Below are 26,284 nucleotides of genomic sequence, written 5' to 3' on the forward strand. Positions count from 1 at the left end.
TAATACAGAGCAAGTCTTGAACCACCCTTCCTTCCTTTATATTTTCAACCAAAGTACCCAGTCCTTCTGTGTAGTATTTCAACATGGTCTTGGGCAAAGGTTTTTCTTCTCTTTTAGAATTCCATCTTTTCAAAATTGGCTACTCTTTTTCATACCCACAAAGAAACCCTTTTGTTTGATAATAGTTAAGTTGTTTGATTATTCGTGGCAATAAATAACCCATTTTACATTTTCTAGAAAACCATATGTTCTAGAAGTATCTAATGCATCAAACAACCCCTCAAAACTGCTAAGAGATATAAAGAAATACGGAGAACTGTTGTCCTGGGACAATTTAAAACACATTTGTGGTCTTCATCAGATGACCTGTCCAAGGTCATCTAAAAATCAACCATCTAACAGAGGTATCACGTTTAGCCAAGTTGACAGAATCAAGCTTCTCTCATGATAGCCCCTCTGATGCCAGGTAAGGGCTGCCAATTCATCCAGCTTGTTGGAGAGAGATGTCACATTTCCTAAGATGATAGACAGGATGATGGTCTACCTTCTCCACCCATGGGTCTCTTCCTTCTCAGCTCGCGGTGGACATCGGGCCACTCATGGGAATCTGGCACAGTGGCACTATGGAGTGAAAGCAGTTGTTCCCTGGTGTAAATGATAGAGCTGTAGACAATAATGGGCATGATTATTGTTGGAAGAAAAAAGAAAACTAAGATTGTCCACAAAACTGTCAGCTCTATTTTGGGTACAACCAAAAGCAGCAAAGACAACAACAACAACAAAAACATATATGTCAAAAAAACAAGGAAAGAAATATTAGGAAAAGAAATAGAAATGCAAGGAATAATTTATTATGTGTCTCACAAGGCTAACACTCAAGCAATCAATTTATTTTTTTCTGCAGGTCCTTTTCCGGTCTTGTGCCTGATGATTGGCTCGGTGGTAACTAGGCTTGTTCCAGACGAAGGGCCAGCTGCCAACATCACTGGGTTTGAAGGTCTGACAAGAGACGAACAGAGAGTGTTGGTGGCCTCCTCTCTGGCCTTCCTCACGGGTATCATGCAGGTTAGGAAAGCTTACTTTGACCTTTCAGTTCATTTCATTAAAATATACTGTACAATCACTGTTACAGAAAATAACTGATAGAAAAATGACCCAGCCTAATTTTTTATAAAATAAATTGATTTAAACAAATGTTGTTATATTAATTCCCAACACTTATGGCACCGTAAACGAGACAAGACTCAGAGGCCTTGTCCCTGCTGAAGTAAGCTACTTATCTGATCAGTGATAAGAACTGATCAGATAAGTATATAAGCAGCCACAGTGCCAAATAAAAGTTGGATGTTGATTTGACCTCAGCAGTGTCTCAGACATCCATGGCAACTATCCATTGAGCCATTTATTGCCCTGGCTGGAAATTAGCATGGCTTAGCTAGCAACTGGCATCAAAGCAATACACTGAGATCTTGTTTTGTGTCATCAACTAAATGACCCTGACTCCCTGCCAAAGGTCAATTGTTCCTGCAGAGAGGAGCATTGGTGCTGTTCTGCTTAGGTATAGAAAAAAAACACCTAGCTAGGCCATAGTTTGGATTTAACCGAAGTAAATAAGGTGAGCGAACAACAGCTTTACAACAGTTTTTGCACAAGTACTGTGAGAACATAAATTGCAGGTCAATAGTTTTGCCATTGGTATTTATGAAAACCCCATCTTTTTTTAAATAAATTATTATAAAACTATTTCAAAAACATGGAATAATATTTTAGTTAATTTGTTGTGTAGTTTGTTTATCTTTCTGGACCAAAGTATTATAACACCTTGACATGCGTCTCTATTGCATTCCTTTTTCCTCCATTGTGAACTAGCCATTGGATTTCATGTACTTAGCCAACCTAATCACTTTCTCTTGGTGGTTTGGCATTCGTGATGGATTATGGAGATCAATAATCATAAAATCTCTCAAATCTTACTTTATTTTTTGAAGTCTTTGTATTACACTCTGTTCCCATTGATTGTGTTCTGTTCCCGATTTGCACCAGTTTATTTGTTATGTTAAATATGTCAGATTAAGGCCTCTGATCAAACCAAAATATCATAAGGGATAATTTGAAAGATACACTGACTGGCCACTGTACTGTGCAGTCCAATGTTTGTTAATGCAAATAATTAATCAGTCACACGGCAGCCACTTAATTTAGACATCAAGATGTAATGAGGATGACTTTCTTATGTTCAAACTTAGCATCAGAATGTGGAGGAAAAGGGATTCAAGTGACTTCGAATGCGGCATTGTTGTTGATGCAAAACAGGCTGGTCTGAGTTCTATAGAAAATACTGATCTCTTAGTATTCCTAACCACAGCCATGTCTCCGAGAAAATATCAAGTGAGCGGCAGATTTTCTTGCTGTGAAATGCCTTGTTGATATCAGAAGTCAAATAGGTCAACAGGTTTAAGGTGAAAGAAAGTCAAAAATAACTCAGCAAAGCACTGCTTACAACCTTGGTATGTGAAATGCCATCTCTGTTATGCACAAGTCAAACCTTAAAGCACATGGGCTACATCACCAGAAGACTGGGCACCATTTTTGTCAGCTAAGAATAGAAAATTGGGGCCACAATTCAGATAGATTCTTCAAAACTGGACTATAACAAATTGGAAATTGGGCACATGGTCGGGTCGGAATTTGACATTAATAACATGAAGCATGCCTAACCCTGTACTAGCAAGTGCCCAGTAAGTGTATACCTCAGTTTCCTTACAATAGGCTATGAGAAAAAAATCCTATCCAATTTTATGAATTTACGTCATCTGTCAAAGCAGGTACATAACATTCCAGGACCCAGTTGAAAATGGATATGACATCTGGGGGCAGATGGTTCCTTTTCGACACTACAAAAAAATCCCAAAACTGTAAAAGTCTATATGGTGAAGGGGCAAAATAAGCTGCACCCAGCCAGCCCACATCACCACGAACGACAGCATTTAGCCAAGGGACCTACTAGCAATCCAAATGCAGTAAACCAAATAAAAATAGCTAAAAGTTGCATTGCTCCAGCTAGAGCTATCCTTTTTCATTCGATGTAAAATTCACATTTTAAAACACCCTTTATCTAAATCACCTTTTTATGTCTCACATACAATAATGATTTACTATTCTTAACTACATATTGATACAGACATTGATAACAGCTGTAGAGAGTTTAAGGTTTTATACAATAATTACACATTAGCAACTGCATTAACAAGTAAAGTTGTAAAGGGGAAATGTAAAAGAGTAGATATTAGGATATTCCTCAATTAATATTTTGGACATCTCTTATACTTTAAAAAAAAAAAATTCTAAATGATTTCTTTTCGTTTTCCAGCTGGCAATGGGAATACTACAGGTGGGCTTCGTTGTCATGTACCTGTCCGACACCCTGGTCTCCGGTTTCACCACAGCTGCTGCCATTCATATCCTGGTTTCTCAGTTAAAGTTTGTGTTGGGGCTCCAGGTTCCGGGCATCAGTGGACCACTTGCCCTCATATATGTAATTACATATATATGCATTATATATGTCATTTTCTCATTTTATCTTAGACTTTGAGCAACAGGCCCATTTTTCTGTTGAACTTGTTATATTTTTCAGACTCTGGAGATCATTTTTAAGAAGATCACCTCCAGCAACGTGTGTGACATTGTGATCTCCCTCGTGATCATGGTGGTGGTGTTCATTGTGAAAGAGCTAAACGACAGATTCAAATCCAAACTGCCTGTGCCCATCCCGATAGAGGTTATCATGGTGAGCAAGTATTGTGAAACATCTTCCATATCGTTATTTCAGAGGCGGCGAAGGCTTTTTTCTTGTCTTACTGATAACACAGATTTTAGTTATGATTAAGTTTTATGCCCATAAGTACAAGCCTTAAAGTGACATAAGATAATTTATAGCATATTGACTGTATTGGAATCCACTGACAGGTATCTTTGATTATAAGAATTTTAACTATAAAGTATAAATTCTGTGTTTCTGGTGAGGTTTAAAAATTGGAAATGCCAAATCAAATAGAAGCCCACCAATAATTTAAATAATTTATTTGTGTCTAAGTGGGGAAATTCAGTGTAACAGTATAGTTCTCATGACACCATTTGTTGGTATCATCTAGTCATTACCCAATGTTTCCAATGTCATCCCCAGACTGTTATTGCTTGTGGAGTTTCTTATGCGTTTGACTTTAAGACAAGATATGGCGTTGATGTTGTTGGCCAAATTCCCAGAGGGTAAGAAGAAATTGTTTTAGCAACTTTGCTGCATTTGCTTTGTATAAAAGATGGATAATACTTTGTAGACAAGTATTTTGACACATTTCAAATGAAAAACATATTTAACTATTTAAGCATGCACATAGATAACATTTGTCTGACGAATTGTGTGCTGCTTCAGATACGAGCCTCCAGTGGCCCCAAACCTTCACATTTTCCAGGAGACAGCGATGGAAGCTTTTCCAATGGCTATTGTTGGCTTTGCTGTGGCATTTTCTGTGGCAAAAGTCTTTTCTATAAAACATGATTACACAATAGACGGGAACCAGGTATGCTGCAATACTGAAACACTGGCAACAGTGAAAGAAAGATTCAGTATGTTTGTGATGTGAAACTCTGTAATCTGACCTGGCTGCAGGAGTTGATAGCCTTTGGAGTAAGCAACATTTTTGGAGCATCCTTCAAGGCGTTTGCAGCGAGTACAGCTCTTTCCAGGAGTGCAGTACAAGAAAGTACTGGAGGAAAAACTCAGGTAAATCTAGTATTTCCTCATTACAACAGGTTAAAAGATTATATTGTTCCATCAAACCATAACTATTTAAAATGTGTTACAGAACAGTGAGAGTATTGCAAACTGATAGAGGGGCATAGTTTAGACCAAATAATAAAGTAAACTGCTGGATTTAAACAAAAATATATAGCCAATCTGCAAACAACTGCCAGCAGAATTCTTTATATTAGGAAGCAATGGAGAGATGGTGTGAGTCTTACTATTTCCAACATAATCAGTGTGTGCTTTGCGCCTAAGGGTTTAACGAATTTATAGTAATGTAGCTGTAAAAACCAGTTAAACTCTACAAGTCCATCTATATGTTCTTTTCTTACAACAAGATATCATTTTGGCCCTCAAAAGTCACTTAAAGCCAATTCTACACATCTGACAAAAAAAAATAATGCACAATGATACACACTGTCCAGCATGTGGAGGCACTGAGCAGAGGCATTCATGTTTATTACATCACCCTTAAATCGAATATTCTAGTTGTTTCATAGCCTTACAGCAATAGGTTTTTCCAAGGGACTGTTATTGATGACTGATGAAAAATCTGTACTTTCTACCTGTGAGCTCGCCCACGTTTCCAGCATAGATGATTTTTATGACGAAGTGCTCACTAGGTCCTTTGTTACTAATGACAAAGTACACATCTATTGGACATATTCCTATTCCTAAGATATTTGTAGACAAAGACTGAAATGATGATCTCTATACAGCCATAGAGAGTGATAGGCATCGAGACAGTGTCGTTCTGGACATATGTGTCATTATACACATAAGGTAGATATGATTGTGTGTTTAAGAATTATGTATCCGCTTTGAAAATCAATGGAAAGATCTAAATGGTAAAAGACCTGCACTTGTATAGCACTTTAACAAGTCCCAGGACCCCAAAGTGCATTACACTACAATCAGTCATTCAATCATTCGTACCCACCTGTTAAAGGACGGACCCCTACCACCTGAGCCACGCTCACCTTTTACAGCCAATTCATAAAACATTAAAGTAATTTCTAATTATTTCTGTTGACAAAACTGGAAGAAAAATACAGTAAGATTCTTTTGTTATTTGACACACAGCTTTTTGTCTCTGAGCATATACTTGTTTTACCAAAAAAACTGTGTCTAATAACAAAACAACCTAAATACTATGTTCGTTCGTTCGTTCGTTCGTCGTCTTCCGCTTATCCAGGACCGGGTCGCGGGGGCAGCAGACTCAGCAGAGACGCCCAGACGTCCCTCTCTCCAGACACCTCCTCCAGTTCCTCCAGGGGGAGCCCAAGGCGTTCACAGGCCAGCCGAGAGACATAGTCCCTCCAGCGTGTCCTGGGCCGTCCCCTGGGCCTCCTCCCGGTGGGACGTGCCTGGAACACCTCCCGAGGAAGGCGTCCAGGAGGCATCCGGTATAGATGCCCGAGCCACCTCAACTGGCTCCTCTCGATGTGGAGGAGCAGCGGCTCTACTCCGAGCTCCTCCTGGATGGCCGAGCTCCTCACCCTATCTCTAAGGGAGTGCCCGGCCACCCTATGGAGGAAGCTCGTTTCAGCCGCTTGTATCCGTGATCTCGTTCTTTCGGTCATGACCCAAAGTTCATGGCCATAGGTGAGGGTAGGAACGTAGACCGACCAGTAAATTGAGAGCTTTGCTTTTCGGCTCAACTCTCTCTTCACCACAATGGACCGGCACAGCGCCCCCATTACTGTGGCAGCTGCACCGATCCGTCTGTCGATCTCCCGCTCCATTCTTCCCTCACTCGTGAACAAGACCCCGAGATACTTAAACTCCTCCACTTGAGGCAGGAACTCCCCTCCAACCTGAAGAGGACAAGCCACCGTTTTCCGGTCGAGTACCATGGCCTCGGACTTGGAGGAGCTGATCCTCATCCCAGCCGCTTCACACTCGGCTGCGAACCGCCACAGCGCATGCTGTAGGTCTTGGCTAGAGGGGGCCAGCAGGACCACGTCATCCGCAAAAAGAAGAGACGAAATCCACTGGTCCCCAAACCAGACCCCCTCCGGCCCTTGGCTGCGTCTAGAAATCCTGTCCATAAAAGTTATGAACAGGACCGGCGACAAAGGGCAGCCCTGCCAGAGTCCAACATGCACTGGGAACAGGTCCGACTTAGTGCCGGCAATGCGGACCAAACTCCTGCTCCGCTTGTACAGGGACCGGATGGCCCCTAATAAAGGGCCCCCGATTCCATACTCCTGGAGCACCCCCCACAGGGCATCATGAGGGACACAGTCGAATGCCTTCTCCAGGTCCACAAAACACATGTGAACCGGTTGGGCAAACTCCCATGAACCCTCGAGCACCCTGTAGAGGGTATAGAGCTGGTCCAGTGTTCCACGGCTGGGACGAAAACCACACTGTTCCTCCTGAAGCCGAGGTTCGACTATCGGTCGGACTCTCCTCTCCAATACCCTGGCGTAGGCCTTACCAGGGAGGCTGAGGAGTGTGATCCCCCTGTAGTTGGAACACACCCTCCGGTCCCCCTTCTTATAAAGGGGGACCACCACCCCAGTCTGCCAGTCCAGAGGCACTGTCCCCGACCGCCACGCAATGTTGAAGAGACGTGTCAACCATGACAGCCCTACAACATCCAGACACTTGAGGTACTCAGGGCGGATCTCATCCACCCCTGAAGCCTTGCCACCGCGGAGCTTTTTAACCACCTTGGTGACTTCAGCCTGGGTGATGAAAGAGTCCAACCCCGAGTCCCCAGCCTCTGTTTCCACCACGGAATGCGTGATGGCAGGATTGAGGAGATCCTCGAAGTACTCCTTCCACCGCCCGATAATGTCCTCAGTCGAGGTCAGCAGTCTCCCGCCCCCACTATAAACAGTGTTGGCAAAGCACTGCTTCCCCCTCCTGAGGCGCCGGACGGTTTGCCAGAATCGCTTCGAGGCCAACCGGTAGTCCTTCTCCATGGCCTCACCGAACTCTTCCCAGGCCCGAGTTTTTGCCTCTGCCACAGCCCGGGCCGCAGCACGCTTGGCCTCACGGTACCCGTCAGCCGCCTCAGGAGTCCCACAAGCCAACCACAGCCGATAGGACTCCTTCTTCAGCTTAACAGCATCCCTTACTGCCGGTGTCCACCACCGGGTTCTAGGATTGCCGCCACGACAGGCACCACAGACCTTACGGCCGCAGCTATGGGCAGCAGCATCGACAATAGATGCAGAGAACATGGTCCACTCGGACTCTATGTCTCCAACATCCCCCGGGATCTGGTCGAAGCTCTCCCGGAGGTGGGAGTTGAATACATCCCTGGCCGAGGGCTCCGCCAGGCGTTCCCAGCAGACCCTCACTATGCGCTTGGGCCTGCCAAGTCTGTCTGGCTTTCTCCTCCTCCAGCGGATCCAACTCACCACCAGGTGATGATCAGTGGACAGCTCAGCCCCTCTCTTCACCCGAGTGTCCAAAACATGCGGCCGAAGGTCTGATGATACGACAACAAAGTCGATCATCAACCTCCAGCCTAGGGTGTCCTGGTGCCAAGTGCACTGATGGACACCCTTATGTTTGAACATGGTGTTCGTTATGGACAATCCGTGACTAGCACAGAAGTCCAATAACAAAACACCACTCGGATTCAGATCGGGGAGGCCATTCCTCCCGATCACGCCTCTCCAGGTGTCACTGTCGTTCCCCACATGGGCGTTGAAGTCCCCCAGCAGAACAATGGAGTCCCCGGGAGGGGCACTATCCAGCGCCCCCGACAGGGACGCCAAGAAGGCAGGGTACTCTGCACTACCACTCGGCCCGTAGGCTGAAATGATAGTCAGAGACCTCTCCCCAACCCGAAGGCGCAGGGATACAACCCTCTCATCCACTGGGGTAAACCCCAACACGAGACGGCTGAGCTGGGGGGCAACAAGCAAACCCACACCAGCCCGCCGCCTCTCCCCGTGGGCCACTCCAGAGTAGAAGAGAGTCCAACCCCTCTCAAGGAGATGGGTTCCAGAGCCCACGCTGTGCGTGGAGGCGAGCCCGACTATTTCTAGTCGATATCTCTCGACCTCCCGCACAAGCTCAGGCTCCTTCCCCCCCAGCGAGGTGACATTCCACGTCCCTAGAGCCAGCCTAAGCATCCGAGGATCGGGCCGTTGAGGTCTCCCCCTTCGACCGCCACCCAATCCTCTTTGCACCGGTCCCTCACGGTTCCCCCTGCAGGTGGTGGGCCCACTGGGGGATGGCCTCGCGTCTCTCATTCGGGCTTGGCCCGGCCGGGTCCCGCGAGGAGCAACCCGGCCACCAGGCGCTCTCCGACGAGTCCCGACCCCAGGCCTGGCTCCAGGGTGGGACCCCGGCTCCGCCGTACCGGGCGACGTCACGTGCCTCGATATTGTGTTCTTCATGAGGGTTTCTTGAACCATTCTTTGTCTGACCCATCACCTAGAACCTGTTTGCCATGGGAGACCCTACCAGGGGCATTTAGGCCCCAGACAACATAGCCTCTAGGATCATTTGAGCACTCAAACCCCTCCACCACGTTAAGGTGAAGGTTCAAGGAGGGGCTAAATACTATGTTGTATACAGGAACGATAACCTTTATTGGAAAAATACACTAAGATTTATAAGTTATTTTATACTGTTACAGGCAACCTAATTTTGAGACAAAATGAGCATAAGACAGCATGGGTGGCAAAATTATGTTTTTGATTGTGTCAGCTGTGTGGTTTTCTCAGTCGTATGGTTGGTTTTCTGTGTTTTCTCAGGTTGCTGGTATAATATCAGCTATTATAGTAATGATTGTCACTTTGGCCATTGGATATCTACTAGAGCCTTTACCAAAGGTAAGTGAACTACAGTGCCATCTTAGTCTCTGCTAAAGCGCCAGTAATGCATAAGAATCTGGTCTTTCAAAGTGACTTAAGTTTTGTGTTTTGGCAGTCTGTGCTGGGTGCTGTGGTTATCATCAACCTGAAGGGCATGCTTTTGCAGTTCAAGGAAATTCTGTACCTGTGGAGGAGAGATAAGCCAGATTGTGTAAGATATTGTGTAACTGAGTAGTGATTTTGACTACATTTATGAGGTAAATACAGCTATTTAACAAAAACAACTACTTCTTGCTATTTGTAGGTGGTGTGGGTGGTGACCTTTTTAGCAGCCACCTTGATGGGGCTGGACCTTGGATTGGCTGTAGGTCTTGGTGTGGAGCTGATCTGCGTCGTCCTCAGGGTTCAGTTGTTAGTATCTGGCCAGGGTCTCTTTCATTTTAATGAAGCATTTAAAGCTTAAATCTATCTATCTATCTATCTATCTATCTATCTATCTATCTATCTATCTATCTATCTATCTATCTATCTATCTATCTATCTATCTATCTATCTATCTATCTATCTATCTATCTATCTATCTATCTATCTATCTATCTATCTATCTATCTATCTATCTATCTATCTATCTATCTATCTATCTATCTATCTATCTATGTATCTATCTATCTATCTATCTGTAGCGCCAATTCACATGTTGTCTCAAGGCACTTTACAAAGTCAATTCAATCAAATCATACAGATTTCAAGTCAGGTTCATACATTCAAATTAATCCCAACATAAAAACAGTGCAGTCAGATCCAGTTTATTATTCAAATTAGTTAAAAAGTTTTTCTGTCTAAGGAAACCCAGCAGATTTCATCCAGTCACTGACTTGCAGCATTCACTCCTTCTGGATGAGCATGTAGAGACAGTGGACAGTCGCTGGCGTTGACTTTGCAGCAATCCCTCATACTGAGCATGCATGTAGCGACAGTGGAGAGAAAAAACTCCCTTTTAACAGGAAGAAACCTCCAGCAGAACCAGGCTCAGTGTGAGCGGCCATCTGCCATGACCGACTGGGGGTTCGAGAGAACAGAGCAGCGACACAAAGAGAACAAAGAAGCACTGATCCAGGAGTACTTTCTATAGAAAAGAAAAGTGAAACATTAATGGTTATAGCTCCTTTAGAGGCTTCATCTAGGAGAGAAATACAGCTAAGCAGATGAACTCTGAACCAGTTTTCAGGCCTAGAGTATGAAAGAGAGCACATACAGTTAGTCCCAGTAGAAGCTCAGCCAACAGCTAAGTCTAGGAGAGAGAAAGGGTTAAAGACTGAAAGACATGACTAGCTCATGAAAACCCAAAATTCCTATCTCACAAAATTAGCATATTTCATCCGACCAATAAAAGAAAAGTGTTTTTAATACAAAAAACGTCAACCTTCAAATAATCATGTACAGTTATGCACTCAATACTTGGTCGGGAATCCTTTTGCAGAAATGACTGCTTCAATGCTGCGTGGCATGGAGGCAATCAGCCTGTGGCACTGCTGAGGTCTTATGGAGGCCCAGGATGCTTCGATAGCGGCCTTTAGCTCATCCAGAGTGTTGGGTCTTGAGTCTCTCAATGTTCTCTTCACAATATCCCACAGATTCTCTATGGGGTTCAGGTCAGGAGAGTTGGCAGGCCAATTGAGCACAGTGATACCATGGTCAGTAAACCATTTACCAGTGGTTTTGGCACTGTGAGCAGGTGCCAGGTCATGCTGAAAAAGGAAATCTTCATCTCCATAAAGCTTTTCAGCAGATGGAAGCATGAAGTGCTCCAAAATCTCCTGATAGCTAGCTGCATTGACCCTGCCCTTGATAAAACACAGTGGACCAACACCAGCAGCTGACACAGCACTGCTTCTCTGTAGCCCAGGTCAGGCGCTTCTGCCGCTGTTTCTGGTTCAAAAGTGGCTTGACCTGGGGAATGCGGCACCTGTAGCACATTTCCTGCACACACCTGTGCACAGTTGCTCTGGATGTTTCTACTCCAGACTCAGTCCACTGCTTCCGCAGGTTCCCCAAGGTCTGGAATCGGCCCTTCTCCACAATCTTCCTCAGGGTCCGGTCACCTCTTCTCGTTGTGCAGCGTTTTCTGCCACACTTTTTCCTTCCCACAGACTTCCCACTGAGGTGCCTTGATACAGCACTCTGGGAACAGCCTATTTGTTCAGAAATTTCTTTCTGTGTCTTACCCTCTTGCTTGAGGGTGTCAATAGTGGCCTTCTGGACAGCAGTCAGGTCGGCAGTCTTTCCCATGATTGGGGTTTTGAGTGATGAACCAGACTGGGAGTTTTAAAGGCCTCAGGAATCTTTTGCAGGTGTTTAGAGTTAACTCGTTGATTCAGATGATTAGGTTCATAGCTCGTTTAGAGACCCTTTTAATGATATGCTAATTTTGTGAGATAGGAATTTTGGGTTTTCATGAGCTGTATGCCAAAATCATCCGTATTAAGACAATAAAAGACCTAAAATATTTCAGTTAGTGTGCAATGAATCTAAAATATATGAATGTTAAATTTTCATCATGACATTATGGAAAATAATGAACTTTATCACAATATGCTAATTGTTTGAGAAGGACCTGTATAAGGTGAGCATTAAGTTGTTGGCAGCAGCAGCTCAGCTGATGTCCGCCTCTAGGAAGGTGCCACAGCTAAACACAGAGCCAGGTCAGGTGTAGCTTCTAGAAAGAGAAAAAACAGAGAGAGAACACTGAGTTAAAAGCTGAAATAACAGCAAATAATGCAATCCATCCATCCATTAAATAAAACTAGATGGTTAGCTGCTTTACCACCAGCGTATCTGTTTGGGTTGCAATCAAACAATGGGCTGCTTTAAAGAAATACTGCTGTTAACTTCACAAATGTACACAAATCTATTACCTTAATGCGAGTTTTGGAAAGCCCCCATTTAGTTTCTACAGTACATTGACTTTGTCTTTCTTGTCATAGAAATGTGTAGCAGTGTGTGGTGAGTGAAGGAGGACACAGCTGCTTGACTCTCACCAACTACTAATCACAGCTGTCTGTGGATTCTCCAAGAGTTTCTCCTATGTTAGCATGTTAAAATACTATAATAAACACTTTCCATATTTCAATTAGCATTATTATTATGTAATATGACAAAGGAAGCAGTTATGTTAGCATTATTACTACAGTCATACACAGTTGCTAACTACCAGATTCAGCAAGTGTTAATGTCAAACTTTTTTTGTGCTCCTTTTTTCTAGCCCTCGCTGCAGTGTGCTGGCCAACATTACAGGGACAGATATTTACAAAGACAGAAAGGACTATATTAGTGTAAGTTGACCTGTCTGCTTTATCTCTTGGTCATGATGATGGTATTTATTTTCTAATGTTCTATAACAAACATCTGAGGCCTTCACAGCTGAATTTATATTGAGTTTTAAGGACATCAAATCAAAGGCTGAATGCACTACTGAATTATGCACTACTTTCTCTGTCACGTATGATCAAAATACACTACATTGCTTTGTGGTTGTGATGTGACAAAATACTTCAAATTTCAAAGGGTAAAAAAACTTTTGCACAACACTGCACCCTTTTTAGTTGAATGTATTTATACTTTACCACACATTTACAATAACTTGTATATGGTCATCCTAACTTTCTACAGGTATATGAACCAGAAGGGGTGAAAATCTTCAGAATCCCATCCCCAATCTTCTTTGCCAACATGGACTTCTTTAAAAACAATCTAGTGCAAGCTGTAAGTTTCTCCACAGCACACTGTTATCTTAACAAGATACACTTACACTTATCTTGGAAATATGATCCTTGTTTAATCAGCTTGGCTTCAATCCACTGAGAGTGTTGAAGAAAAGGAACAAAGCCCTGAGTAGGATCAGAAAACTTCTGAAGAAAGGTGACTTGCAGTGGACATCGGTAAGTATTATTTGTTCAAGTCAAGTCAAGCCAAGTTTATTTATATAGCGCTTTTCAGCAACAAGGCACTCAAGGCACTGTACATAAGGAAAAACATTACAAAGATACAGAAAATCAAACAACAGGGATAATTAAAAAATAGAAAATAGAATGATGGATGAGAAAATGAAAGGGGATTTGGACTGGAAACCTAACTAATAATGTTCAGATGACACATTCAAAGGCTACTCTAAACAAATAAGTTTTTAATCTTGATTTGAAGCAGATTAGGGTTTTAGCGCTTTTATAGTTTTCTGGGAGTTTTTCCACATTAGTGGAGCATTAGAACTAAAAGCTGCTTCTCCATGTTTGGTTCTGGTTCTGGGTATGAGTTTGAGTTTATTTAAAAAAAAGGGGACAGTGCATATTAATGGACATGTACATGTAAATATGCCAGGTTATAGCCAACGGTTAATTTCCATCTGTAGTCCCTTCGGCAGATCGAATAAACGACATAAAGTAATAAAATCAATTAAAAAAACAGTAACAATAATTAGAATAGAAAGCCATCATGGCTGTGAACAATATAAACAGGTAGAGTAAGTACACAGAAAGATAAAAGTTCCTTAAAAACAATAGGATACAAAATAGAAAGAGAAGCAAGAACAATGAAAAATATAGTGGATCAGAACATACAGGCCAAGTGTGTCAGGGGACCATATGTATTTTACTAGTGTTAAAAAAGCAAAAATTATATATCAAAAGACTGATTGAAGTGCAGAGTGGAGAAAGTATATGCTAATAACAGACAAATATACAAGTTTAGGCATGGTTGTGGCAACAGTACTGTCCTTCCAATAGCCAAGCTTTAAGATGTTTGGTAAAAGAGGTCAGAGTCAGAAGTTCACGTATTGAGTTTGGTATTCCAAGTGCGAGAAGCATGAACAGAAACATTGGCTTGACTAAAGGCACTCTTTCTAAAAGAAACAACACTCTCACCTCTAGAACCAGCTCTTGTTGATATGTTTGAGTTTTGTTCACAAATTCTTGTAACGGAGGAGGTGCTTTGCCATGGAAGATTTTGTAAATCATCGATACATTTAAGAGTATTGTTCCAGTTTAAGCGCTCATGTTTTTTTTAATATCTGACAGTGATGGTAGGTTTTTGGTTTTTTATCCAAGCATGTTTATAAACTGTTTCAATCGGCTTTAGTGTCATCTAACAGGCTGATGTCCAACTTGTTATGCAATAGGACCTGTGGGACATGATCATAGTATCAAAATACAATTTTGCTGACTCAAGAGTTAAATTGTTGGACAAGTTCAACTTAATTCTGTTCACAATATTTTTTATCTGTCGTTTAAAAAGAAGTTATGAGTCAAGGGTGATTCCTAAGTATTTAAACTCTCGTATGACATTAATTGTTTTACCTTGCACAAAAACGTTAGGATCAGTGTCAGTATTTGCTCTTTTTGAGAAGTACATACACACAGTCTTGGATATGTTCAAGCATAGTTGGGATTTCTCAAGCCAGTTATACACATTTATCATAGCATCTGTCAATTCTAGCGCAGCATGTTTTTTATCCTTTGCATGGACATACAGAACAGCATCATCAGCATACATTTGGCAGATTACATTCAAAAGACAACAGCTTGGTAGATCATTTATTAACAAACTGAAAAGCAGTGGACCTAGCACTGACCCCTGCAGCACCCCGAAACTGTTGTTGCGTGATGTTGACTTCATGTTCTGTATCCTAACACACTGTGATCTTGCAGATATATATGATTCAATCCAGTTCAGAGTACTTGGGGAAAAGGTAAAACTAGACAATTTAGTAAGCAGTATCTGGGGATTAATTGTGTCAAACGCTTTTCTGAGATCTATGAAAACAGCACCAATGACACCACCTGCATCCAATTTTGATTTTATGTTTTCTAAAAATAAACAAACTGCCGTCTCAGTAGAATTATGTTTTCTAAAGCCAAACTGCATCCTGTTCAAGGTATATGGACTATGGTTAAGACGATCAACAATGTGCTCCGCTACTATTTTTTCCAAGACTTTTGAGACTGCTGGAAGTATGCTTATCGATCTGTAATTGCTGGTTATTGCAGAATTACCTGACTTAAAGACTAGTGTAATGACAGCGCACTTCCAGGGTTCAGGGAAGGAACTTTCATTTATGGATTTATTTATAATAGTAGTTAAGGTTGCGATGAAAGATTATTTGTGATGTTTTGGAAATGTTACATCTATACCAAATGCATCTTTGGCTTTTGAGCTTTTAAGGCCACACACAGCTTTATCAACTTGTGAATGCGACACTATGGACAAATTGAGAAAGGGTTTGTTAGCGTTTAGTGGCATTGGTGGGTGGCATTCTATCTGGGGGCAATTGCTTCAACTCAGTTTTTTAACTGAGTCTATAAAATAATCGTTCAAAGTTGTTGCAATGTCTCTTGGATTATGAATGACTTTCTCCTCTAGCTGTAGCTCCCTAATTTCTTTGAGCACTATACCATTTCCAGTTACTTTTTTAATACTCGTACTCGTCGTCTTTCACTTTATCCGGGACCGGGTCGCAGGGGTAGCAGACTCAGCAGAGACACCCAGATGTCCCTCTCCCCAGACACCTCCTCCAGCTCCTCCGGAGGGAGCCCAAGGTGTTTCCAGGCCAGCCAAGAGACATAGCCCCTCCAGCGTGTCCTGGGTCGTCCCCTGGGCCTCCTCCTGGTGGGACGTGCCTGGAACACCTCCCGAGGGAGGCGTCCAAGAGGCATCTGATATAGATGCCTGAGCCACCTCAACTGGCTCCTCTCGATGTGGAGGAGCAGCGGCTCTACTCCGAGCCCCTCCCGGATGGCTGAGCTTCTCACCCTATCTCTAAGGGAGTGCCCAGCCACCCTATGGAGGTAGCTCATTTCAGCCGCTTGTATCCGGGATCTCGTTCTTTCGGTCATGACCCAAAGTTCGTGCCCATAGGTGAGGGTAGGAACGTAGACCGACCGGTAAATGGAGAGCTTCGCTTTTTGGCTCAGCTCTCTCTTCACCACAACCGATTGGCACAGCGCCCCCATTACTGTGGCAGCTGCACCGATCCGTCTGTCAATCTCCCGCTCCATTCTTCCCTCACTCGTGAACAAGACCCCGAGATACTTGAACTCCTCCACTTGAGGCAAGAACTCCCCTCCAACCTGAAGAAGATAAGCCACCCTTTTCTGGTCGAGTACCATGGCCTCTGACTTGGAGGAGCTGATCTTCATCCCAGCCACTTCACACTTGGCTGCGAACCGTCCCAACGCATGCTGTAGGGCTTGGCTAGTGGGGGCCAGCAGGACCACGTCATCTGCAAAAAGAAGAGACAAAATCCACTGGTCCCCAAACCAGACCTGTCCTGTCCATAAAAGTTATGAACAGGACCAGAAACAAAGGGCAGCCCTGCCGGAGTCCAACATGCACCGGGAACAGGTCCGACTTAGTGACGGCAATGTGGACCAAACTCCTGCTGCGCTTGTACGGGGACTGGATGGCCCCTAGTAAAGGGCCCCCGATTCCATACTCCTGGAGCACCCCCCACAGGGCATCATGAGGGACACAGTCGAATGCCTTCTCCAGGTCCACAAAACACATGTGAACCGGTTGGGCAAACTCCCATGAACCCTCGAGCACCCTGTAGAGGGTATAGAGCTGGTCCAGTGTTCCACGGCTGGGACGAAAACCACACTGTTCCTCCTGAAGCCGAGGTTCGACCATCGGTCGGACTCTCCTCTCCAATACCCTGGCGTAGGCCTTACCAGGGAGGCTGAGGAGAGTGATCCCCCTGTAGTTGGAACACACCCTCCGGTCCCCCTTCTTATAAAGGGGGACCACCACCCCAGTCTGCCAGTCCAGAGGCACTGTCCCCGACCGCCACGCAATGTTGAAGAGGCGTGTCAACCATGACAGCCCCACAACATCCAGAGATTTGAGGTACTCAGGGTGGATCTCATCCACCACCATAGCCCTGCCACCGCGGAGCTTTTTAACCACCTCGGTGACTTCAGCCTGGGTGATGAAAGAGGCCAACTCCGAGTCCCCAGCCTCTGTTTCCACCACGGAATGCGTGATGGCAGGATTGAGGAGATTCTCGAAGTATTCCTTCCACCGCCCGATAATGTCCCCAGTCGAGGTCAGCAGCTCCCCACCCCCACTGTAGACAGTGTTGGCGAAGCACTGCTTCCCCCTCCTGAGGCGCCGGACGTTTTGCCAGGATCGCTTTGAGTTCAACCGGTAGTCCTTCTCCATGGCCTCACCGAACTCCTCCCAAGCCCAGGTTTTTGCCTCTGCCACAGCCTGGGCTGCACGCTTGACCTCACGGTACCCGTCAGCCGTCTCAGGAGTCCCACAAGTCAACCACAGCTGATAGGACTCCTTCTTCAGCTTGACAGCGTCCCTTACTGCCGGTGTCCACCACCGGGTTCGGGGATTGCCACCGCGACAGGCACCGCAGACCTTACGGCCGCAGCTACGGACAGCATCATCGACAATAGATGCGGGGAACATGGTCTATGTTTTCAACATCCCCCGGAATCTGGTCAAAGCTCTCCGAGAGGTGGGAGTTGAATACATCCCTGGCCGAGGGCTCCGCCAGGCATTCCCAGCAGACCCTCACTATGCGCTTGGGCCTGCCAAGTCTGTCCGGCTTTCTCCTCCTCCAGCGGATCCAACTCACCACCAGGTGGTGATCAGTGGACAGCTCAGCCCCTCTCTTCACCCGAGTGTCCAAAACATGTGGCCGAAGGTCTGATGATATGACAACAAAGTCGATCATCGACCTCCTGCCTAGGGTGTCCTGGTGCCAAGTGCACTGATGGACACCCTTATGTTTGAACATGGTGTTCATTATGGTGTAAAACTAAAATAAACAACTCTATAATCCCAACAGCACTTGTGTTTTTGTGTTGTATAGAAAGATTTACAATGGTCCTACTATGTCGGACTTCCTCTATAAAAAAAAAAAAACTGTGCCAGCTGACCATAATAACATGGTATAAAAAACAAAGGTGAATTGTTAAGCCCTTGTTATTTTACTCTTACAGAATATCCAACACCAGGATATACTTTTACCTTTGTAGTTGGAGTGGAGTGTTAATAAGAGGACTTGACTTCACTTTACATTTTGGTCAAAATAAAAACTAGGTTAAAAACAGTTATTAAATCACAACGAATAAAATATGCAGAAAGAAACATGACCCAACAGCAAGACAGCACACACATTTCCATATTGATATAAACAGCAGCACTGGAAAAAACAGCATAGGTTCACAACCAAAACAAAAAAATACTAAACACAATGTGTTAGTGAGATTAAAAAAAAACAGCTTGGGGTTAAGAAGAGCTACATTAAAAAGTACATTAAAACAAATACAAGAACAAGTTAAGTGGCTAAATGAACCATACAAGGAATAAAACAAAACTGCAAGTCGCTGACTTGATGCAATCTGCTGGGTTTCCTAAGATAGAAAACGTTTTAACTAATTTGAATAATAAACTGAATCTGACTGCACTGTTTTTATGTTGGGATTAATTGGAATGTATGAACCTGACTTGAAATCTGTATGATTTGATTGAATTGACTTTGTAAAGTGCCTTGAGACAACATGTGAATTGGCGCTACAGATAGATAGATAGATAGATAGATAGATAGATAGATAGATAGATAGATAGATAGATAGATAGATAGATAGATAGATAGATAGATAGATAGATAGACAGACAGACAGACAGACAGACAGACAGACAGACAGACAGACAGACAGACAGACAGACAGACAGACAGACAGACAGACAGACAGACAGACAGACAGACAGACAGACAGACAGACAGACAGACAGACAGACAGAGATAGATAGATAGATAGATAGATAGATAGATAGATAGATAGATAGATAGATAGATAGATAGATAGATAGATAGATAGATAGATAGATAGATTTAAGCTTTAAATGCATCATTAAAATGCTTAATTAATGTGAGATTCATGCACATGTAAACACAATAACAATAACAAAGAAGTCATCTCTGTCTTGAGAAAGGCTGCTATTTTTTCATATCTATATTTTGCTGTCACAGAAAGGGTTCCTAAATACAACAAATGGATCCATAAAGGAATCAGAAGAAGACAGCAATTCCGAGGAGCTGGACCAGCCGATTGACCTTAAGGACTTTCCCACCCGCATTGACTGGAACGCTGCGCTTCCTGCCAACATCGTTGTTCCCCGTGTGGAGATCCACAGCTTGGTTTTGGATTTTGCCGCTGTCTCCTTTTTGGATATATCTGCTCTGAAGGGACTCAAAACAGTGAGTGATTTTGTTTCCAATGATAAGAACACCTTATTACCCCAATCTGTTCCCTGATATATTGATCTTCTCTGTCTCTTTGCAGTTGCTGAAAGAACTGATCCGTGTTGAAGTTGAGGTCTACATTGTAGCTTGTGATCGTAAGTAAAAAAAACTTTAGTTACAGCTAGTAACAACATGACATTTATCAATTATAACACAGTTATCACCATCACCTATAAAACACACTTTTTATCTGCTTCACTTTTATGCTGGAAATGCCTCTTTTCAAACAGAAAAACTTAAAAATTGGACTAATAGTTGCATAAAATTAATATTACTTCAAGGGCAAACTTCAATTTATTTTATTGGGAATTTTGTGATAAATTAACACAAAGAAAAATGCTAAATGGTTTTTAACATCTTTTTTTCAAATAAAAATCTGGAAAGTGTGGCTTGTATTTGTTTTCAAAACCTTTTACTCCTATGGGCCTAAATATAATCCAGTGAACAAACCGCATCATTAAGACCAAGAGGAGCAACTAGGTCAGGGAGAAAGCTGTGATCCTAGACAGACCCTAAAGTCACAGCCAGAGCTAAAACCTAATGTTTTAGATCAAAGCATGTTCTGAATCTGTATCAAGATCTGGAAATATATTTTCACAGATGCACTCCATCCAATTATATCTCAATAAAACTCTGTCAGCCCCCATGAGTCAGTGGGGGCTAAATACAAATGCATGCCACACTTTCCAGATTTTTATTTTTGAACTGAAAAACAAACATCACTTTCTCCACTTCCCAGTTAAGCACAACTTTGTGTTGACTTATCACATGAAATGTTTGTGGTTGTAATAAAATCTGAAATACTTTTGCAAAGCGTTGTACTGTAACTACATTTATTTAGTGGGGAAAACAACTCTCCAGGTAAGAAATCATTAAATCAATTATGCCTTTCTATATCCTTTAAAATTTTACTCTCACCATATTGTCATTAGTTATCCATGACTACCCATTTCTCAGGAGTATAAATGTGATGTGACACAAATACACATTTGGATTCACTTATCAAAATAGGAAAGACAAGAGAACACGACATTCATGTAAGTAATCCACGGCTCATATAATTTATACTTTATCTCTCTTAAAATAGTTTAATAGTATTTTGGATTAAGGCTTCATGCAGCTTTTGAAAGCTCAAGTTATTGAAGGTGAGACCACAATTATTTCATTTAGCTGTATTACCCTGCACACTATAAAGATTATTTTATATAACTTGTTTCTTCTGAACCACAGAGTACATCTTGGAGAAACTCCACAACTGTTGCTTCTTTGATGAAGAAGTTCAGCCCTCCATTTTCTTCCTAACTCTGCATGATGCCATCCTGCACATTCTGGAGACACATCCAGAGACGACAGAATACAAGCATGATAAGGTGAAATGGCCCAAGATAATTTAAGCAGAAACCAGATATTTACATGGACTGTATAAAAGACTGATCGTTTCTCATCTTCTGACATGAAATAAGACTAAACATTTCCTGTTTAAGCTTAGTTAGGATTACCAGCTGTTAGAATTATCATTATTGATTAATTCATATTTATCAAAAATTATAATTAAAAATCATAATTCAGGAAAATAATTTCTTTTCTTTTTTTTATACTTAAAAAGGAAAATAATTTCTTAACTAAAAATCATTACTTAAGAATAGAAATCAGAGAAGTCCTCTGGTGTTGTGATTATGGGCTCTAAGCTCTTAATAATTACAATTAGTTATTTATCATTAATAATTGATAATTATTAACCAAAACCACAAAGTGTCACTGTTTAATCAACCGCTTCACCGAAGGTGGAGGAACCTTGGTGGGGGAAATCACTCTTGCACGAAATAAACACAAACGCTTCTCTTAATTATATACATCAAGATTTACTGAAGCTAAATAATTCTGATATACCACCATTCTGGTCCAATACCTTTACCTAACTAACAAGCACTATTCTACACAAAGGGAATAAAAATGACTACCTAACAATAATAATAAAAGAAAATATATGCACATTGAGTGTCTATGAAGATCAAACCAGCGGTTTTATGGACAAAATGTGTAATTTGGATTAAATGGAAAGAGAAGCCCTCCTGGTGTGTTGATGTCTCGATATTTGGCGATCAGCTTGTATTCGGTGGGCCGCACCCTTAGCCACTAGCAGCTGATTGCCCCAAATCTCAGCCAAAGGGTCATAAAACTCTGAAGCAGGAACAGTGGAAAAACTCCAGTAATAAAACTGGGACAAAGGAGTGGTCAGGCGAGGCCCAGACTGCAGCTGCTTTTAATGGAAAACTTTAAAAGTCCAGTTTCTAACTTCTGGCTGATGTTAAGGTTTACGAGATATTGGACCCCAGAATGCAGACCAGAAGGCATCGTGATGGTAAGTGAAAAAAGGTTTAATTACAAAAACTCACACTCAGCAGGAGGCAGGAACAAAACAAACGGACGGGCAAGACAGGCGTGGCATGATCAAAAAGACAAGACTAGGTTTGCGAACAAGACATGAGCATGAGAGCAAGACATGAGAATGAGAAATGTTTCCGACCACGACTAACTGAACAGGTGTGTATATATGGAGTGAAAACCAGGTGGAGCAAGGAGACAGATTAACTTGGACAGGTGAACCGAATAAACTTAATTAACAGACAGAACAAAACGTGGCTGCGGCAAAAACAAAGACTAATATACAAACAAAACCAAACTTGACAAAACATGAACAAGACGACAAAACTAAAGCATGACCAGGAAAATAACAGAAGCATGATTCAAAATCTAAGAAGAATAATAACAAAAGAATGAGTCAAAACCTTAACTGTGAAAAACATAAGAAAAACCAGAAACCCAAAACCAAACAACCCCAAATCATAACAGCTGATTTGGGATCAGCAGGACAAAACACACACACCTTCCACAGCAAATCAAACACTCAGCATAAAACACCATAAAACACTTCAATCAGTATTGCATGCAACAAGTCAATACCTTGGATTAACTACTGGTGATTCTAAATCACCTTAACTGTGCCTCATCCTGCCCAGACCTCTAAATGCATACATCCAATTTAATATAAAAAAACAACGAAATAACTTTGACATTGATTTCTTCTCTCCACCGGTTGAGGATGGGTCAGGTCTGAAGAAAAACGAGAAGGTGGTGGGGGGGGGTGATCAACTTAAAAGAAAACAATATGAATAGGGGAATAGGGGAAAATATGAAGAACCGTTTAGTCGACTGAATCAACAAGGAGGAAACTCATCTCCTTGGAAATAAAACCTCTGTGGGTTTTCACCAGCACCAGGTGTCGGCATGGTCTTCAATCGGTATATGAATCTTCTGACCTTCTTGTATCAGACAGATTTCCAGCTTTCAAGCTCTTCCGGGAATGGCCGTGTGGAGGAAGAGTTCGCCTGCAAGCTTTTGTCTCTCCAGATAAGCGCCTCCGTTGCATCGTCCCGTGAGACACGCTGGAAATGGCAACGAAAGTTTATTTTCCATGGGTTTTATAATCCCGGGTGACGTCAGAGCTGCGATGTCTGTTGAGCTGCGCATGTTCAACTGTGCAGCCCAGCTGGTCAATTCCTCCCAAAATGGGAGACCCCAACACAACAATATTTCAGTTTGCTAAATGCCAGAATAATGAGAGGAAAAATGTTGCATTTTCAACTGTATGACTTGGTTTAAATATTTCAGGTATGATTCCACAAGCTTCTCTTAAGACTTTACTGGAATTTTGGCCCATTCCTCCTGAGAGAACTGGTGTAACTCAGTCATGTCTGTAGGCTGCTTTGCTTACACACACCTTCTCAGCACACACACACGATGCTGCCCCCTTTGTACCTGTATGGATTTTAAAATGTTATCTGGCTTTTTATGTTGCTTTTGGGGTAATGGCTTCTTCTTCGCTGAGCGGCCAGCATCAGATTCAGCCAGCATCTTCCCAAGGTCTGTTGCTGTGGTTCTGGAGTTGAAATGCTCATTTTACACAAAACATGTTTAACTTTGTGACATAGGACCTGTCTCCTTTCTGAACTGTACAATGCTGGACATTCCAATGCTGTCTATACTTGCATATAATTGTTTGAACAGATGAGGATCTTCAGGCATCTAGAAATAGGATCCAAGAATGAACCAGACTTGTAGAAGTTCACAATTATCTCTGATATCTTGGCTGTTTTCTCCCCAATGATGTCACACGAGGAAGCCATGTGTTTCAGGTGTTGCCTTAACATACATCCACAGGTTTACCTCCATGTGCCTACAGACTTCTGATTTTGAACACAGCGTTTAGCAGCATTTAGTAGAAATTGTTTCAGTAATCCTAACTGACCTAAAGCAGGAAATGTTTGGTCTGGTTTAATGTCAGACAGTGAGAAACTTGTGTTTAGATTGATTTCATCTCTGCAGAACCTAAATCTGTTTATATTTTTTATAAAGATACTAACAACAGTGACTGTTCACCATTCGGGCAGCAGTTTGAGGATCAGAGATAACAATGTAAGTTTTCCACTGTTGTAATCATCCTGTACAGTTGGGTAATTCCCCAATAAACACACTCATGTTTGAGTTTTGGAAAATATTTAACTTTGATATTTTTTATTCATCTGTACAAAGGTCAAGGTCACAACACATAAACTGTTATTCCAAAGAAATAAAACATGCTGGTTGTATAACCTCATATATTCTCCTCAGCAACTATGACTTTTGTTAGTCTGTATGCAGGCCTTAAACCTCAGTGGGTTTTACTGGGATTCTATGTTATAGACCAAAACAAAGTAAACCACCGTTTTGAAGTGGAAGCAAAATGATACCATGTTTCAGATTATTTTCACAAAAAAATCTAAAAAGTAATTTTTGAGTCCAGCTCTGTTTACTCTGATACTCCCAAAGAAAATCCAGTACAGCCAACTGCAAACATAGCCATCCACCTGAACTGACAGGCTGAGCAAGGAGAGAGAGCCAGCCGGGAAGCCCATGGTAACTCTGGAGAGGTTGCAGAGATGCATAGCTCAGGTGGGGGAATCTGATGACAGGACAACTATTAAACCACAAATCTGGCAGGGAGAGAAGTATTGTTTCTATTTGCCACAACCCATGCAGAGGTCACCACAAACATGCGAAAAAAGGGGCTTTAGTTCGATAAAACCAAAATGTAACATTGTGACCAACATGCAAAATGACTATGCATGTAACTGTGCACATCACCCTGATCACACCATCCCCACATATAATGGCAGCATCTTGCTGTGGGATTATTTTCTTAATTAGGGATAAAGAAACTGATAAGAAAACATATTATAGGCAGGAAAAGATCTGAGACTGGGGCATGTGGGGCAAATCCAACAGAGGAACTGTTGTAGGACCTAAAAACTGCTGTTCACAAAAAGGTGGCCAAAAACAAATGACTGCTCCTTCTGCTTCCATTTTTATGTGCTTCTTTGTGTCGATTTATCATATCAAATATCATAAAGACATTTTGAATGTTAATTTGCAGTTGGAACCAGACAAAATGTGAAAAATAGGTACAAACAAACTTGTTTTTGTTTTGCAGGGTCCAGACCCAGGTGTGGAGTCCAGGTTTTAACCAGGTCAGAAGGAAATGATGGGAAGAAAAAGCAAAAACAAAATGACCTTAAGAGTATATATTTTATACATTTTGCTATTTATCTTACAGAATTAATAATGTATGTTTTAGAGCTCACCTGACAAATTATTCTAAATTCATTGCACAGTGTCTGTGCTGATATTTATGTATGATTCAGTCAACCCAATCAAAAAGAAAGATTCAAATTCAATTCTGAGCATTCCACAGTAGGTGAATCCAGGGGTCCTGGATGGACTGCCTTTAATCTGTTCCACTTTTCCATCTTTCACACAGTAGAATGACTACCTTCAAATAGTTTGGAGGCAGCCCTATAACCCTTCCCAGATTGATGGGTAGCAACAGTTGTTTCTCTAAGGTCATTGCTGATGACTTTCCATCCCGGTATTGTGCTGACACAAACCTGTATGCTCAAGACCAGCAAACAGCCAGAACTACTGCTTGTACAGAATTGGTTGCATTGATGATGATCAGTTTGTTAGTGCATTTGACGATCAGCTTCTTCCTTCCTAATAAATTCATGTAAAATCACTAGCAATAGACCTTTTGTAATATGTCATGTCTGTTGTTTATCTAAGCTTGTATTTACCACATTTAAAAATTTGATAGTGTTTTTATATAAAAGAAAATGTTTGTGTGATTGTTCCTGTGTTAGAAACATTTTGTAAAGCCCATTGTAGAACCCAGATGAGGTTAAAGATGTGCAGATGTAAATATATGCAATCCATGTAGACACTTTTAATTAGTAATTCTTACACTGAATTTAAAATCTTGTTTTTACTTTTATATATATATGTTCATAGCAAATA

General features: G+C 42.1%; 1 protein-coding gene across 6 annotated transcripts in view; it reads left to right on the forward strand.

Annotated features, from left to right (window-relative positions):
- LOC124882946 (chloride anion exchanger-like) overlaps positions 1–26,115 on the forward strand; it is a 38,642-nt gene extending 12,527 nt beyond the window's left edge. For 3 of the 6 annotated variants that reach the window (XM_047389653.1, XM_047389657.1, XM_047389656.1), the window contains 17 exons: positions 905–1,065; positions 3,371–3,535; positions 3,635–3,787; positions 4,184–4,266; positions 4,430–4,577; positions 4,667–4,780; positions 9,526–9,603; positions 9,701–9,796; positions 9,890–9,996; positions 12,848–12,917; positions 13,255–13,347; positions 13,428–13,523; positions 19,622–19,849; positions 19,935–19,989; positions 21,125–21,264; positions 24,311–24,370; positions 25,425–26,115. In XM_047389653.1, coding sequence (XP_047245609.1) covers positions 905–1,065; positions 3,371–3,535; positions 3,635–3,787; positions 4,184–4,266; positions 4,430–4,577; positions 4,667–4,780; positions 9,526–9,603; positions 9,701–9,796; positions 9,890–9,996; positions 12,848–12,917; positions 13,255–13,347; positions 13,428–13,523; positions 19,622–19,849; positions 19,935–19,989; positions 21,125–21,264; positions 24,311–24,370; positions 25,425–25,457 — 1,880 coding nt within the window. In that variant the 3' untranslated portion in view covers positions 25,458–26,115. Of the gene's footprint in view, positions 1–904; positions 1,066–3,370; positions 3,536–3,634; positions 3,788–4,183; positions 4,267–4,429; positions 4,578–4,666; positions 4,781–9,525; positions 9,604–9,700; positions 9,797–9,889; positions 9,997–12,847; positions 12,918–13,254; positions 13,348–13,427; positions 13,524–19,621; positions 19,850–19,934; positions 19,990–21,124; positions 21,265–24,310; positions 24,371–24,763; positions 24,887–25,424 lie in introns of all 6 variants that reach the window. The other 3 variants (XR_007042041.1, XM_047389655.1, XM_047389654.1) reach the window with 3 other exon arrangements.
- Positions 26,116–26,284: the final 169 nt, after the last annotated feature.

Source organism: Girardinichthys multiradiatus, chromosome 17 (genome assembly GCF_021462225.1).
Source record: "Girardinichthys multiradiatus isolate DD_20200921_A chromosome 17, DD_fGirMul_XY1, whole genome shotgun sequence".
NCBI lineage: Eukaryota > Metazoa > Chordata > Actinopteri > Cyprinodontiformes > Goodeidae > Girardinichthys > Girardinichthys multiradiatus.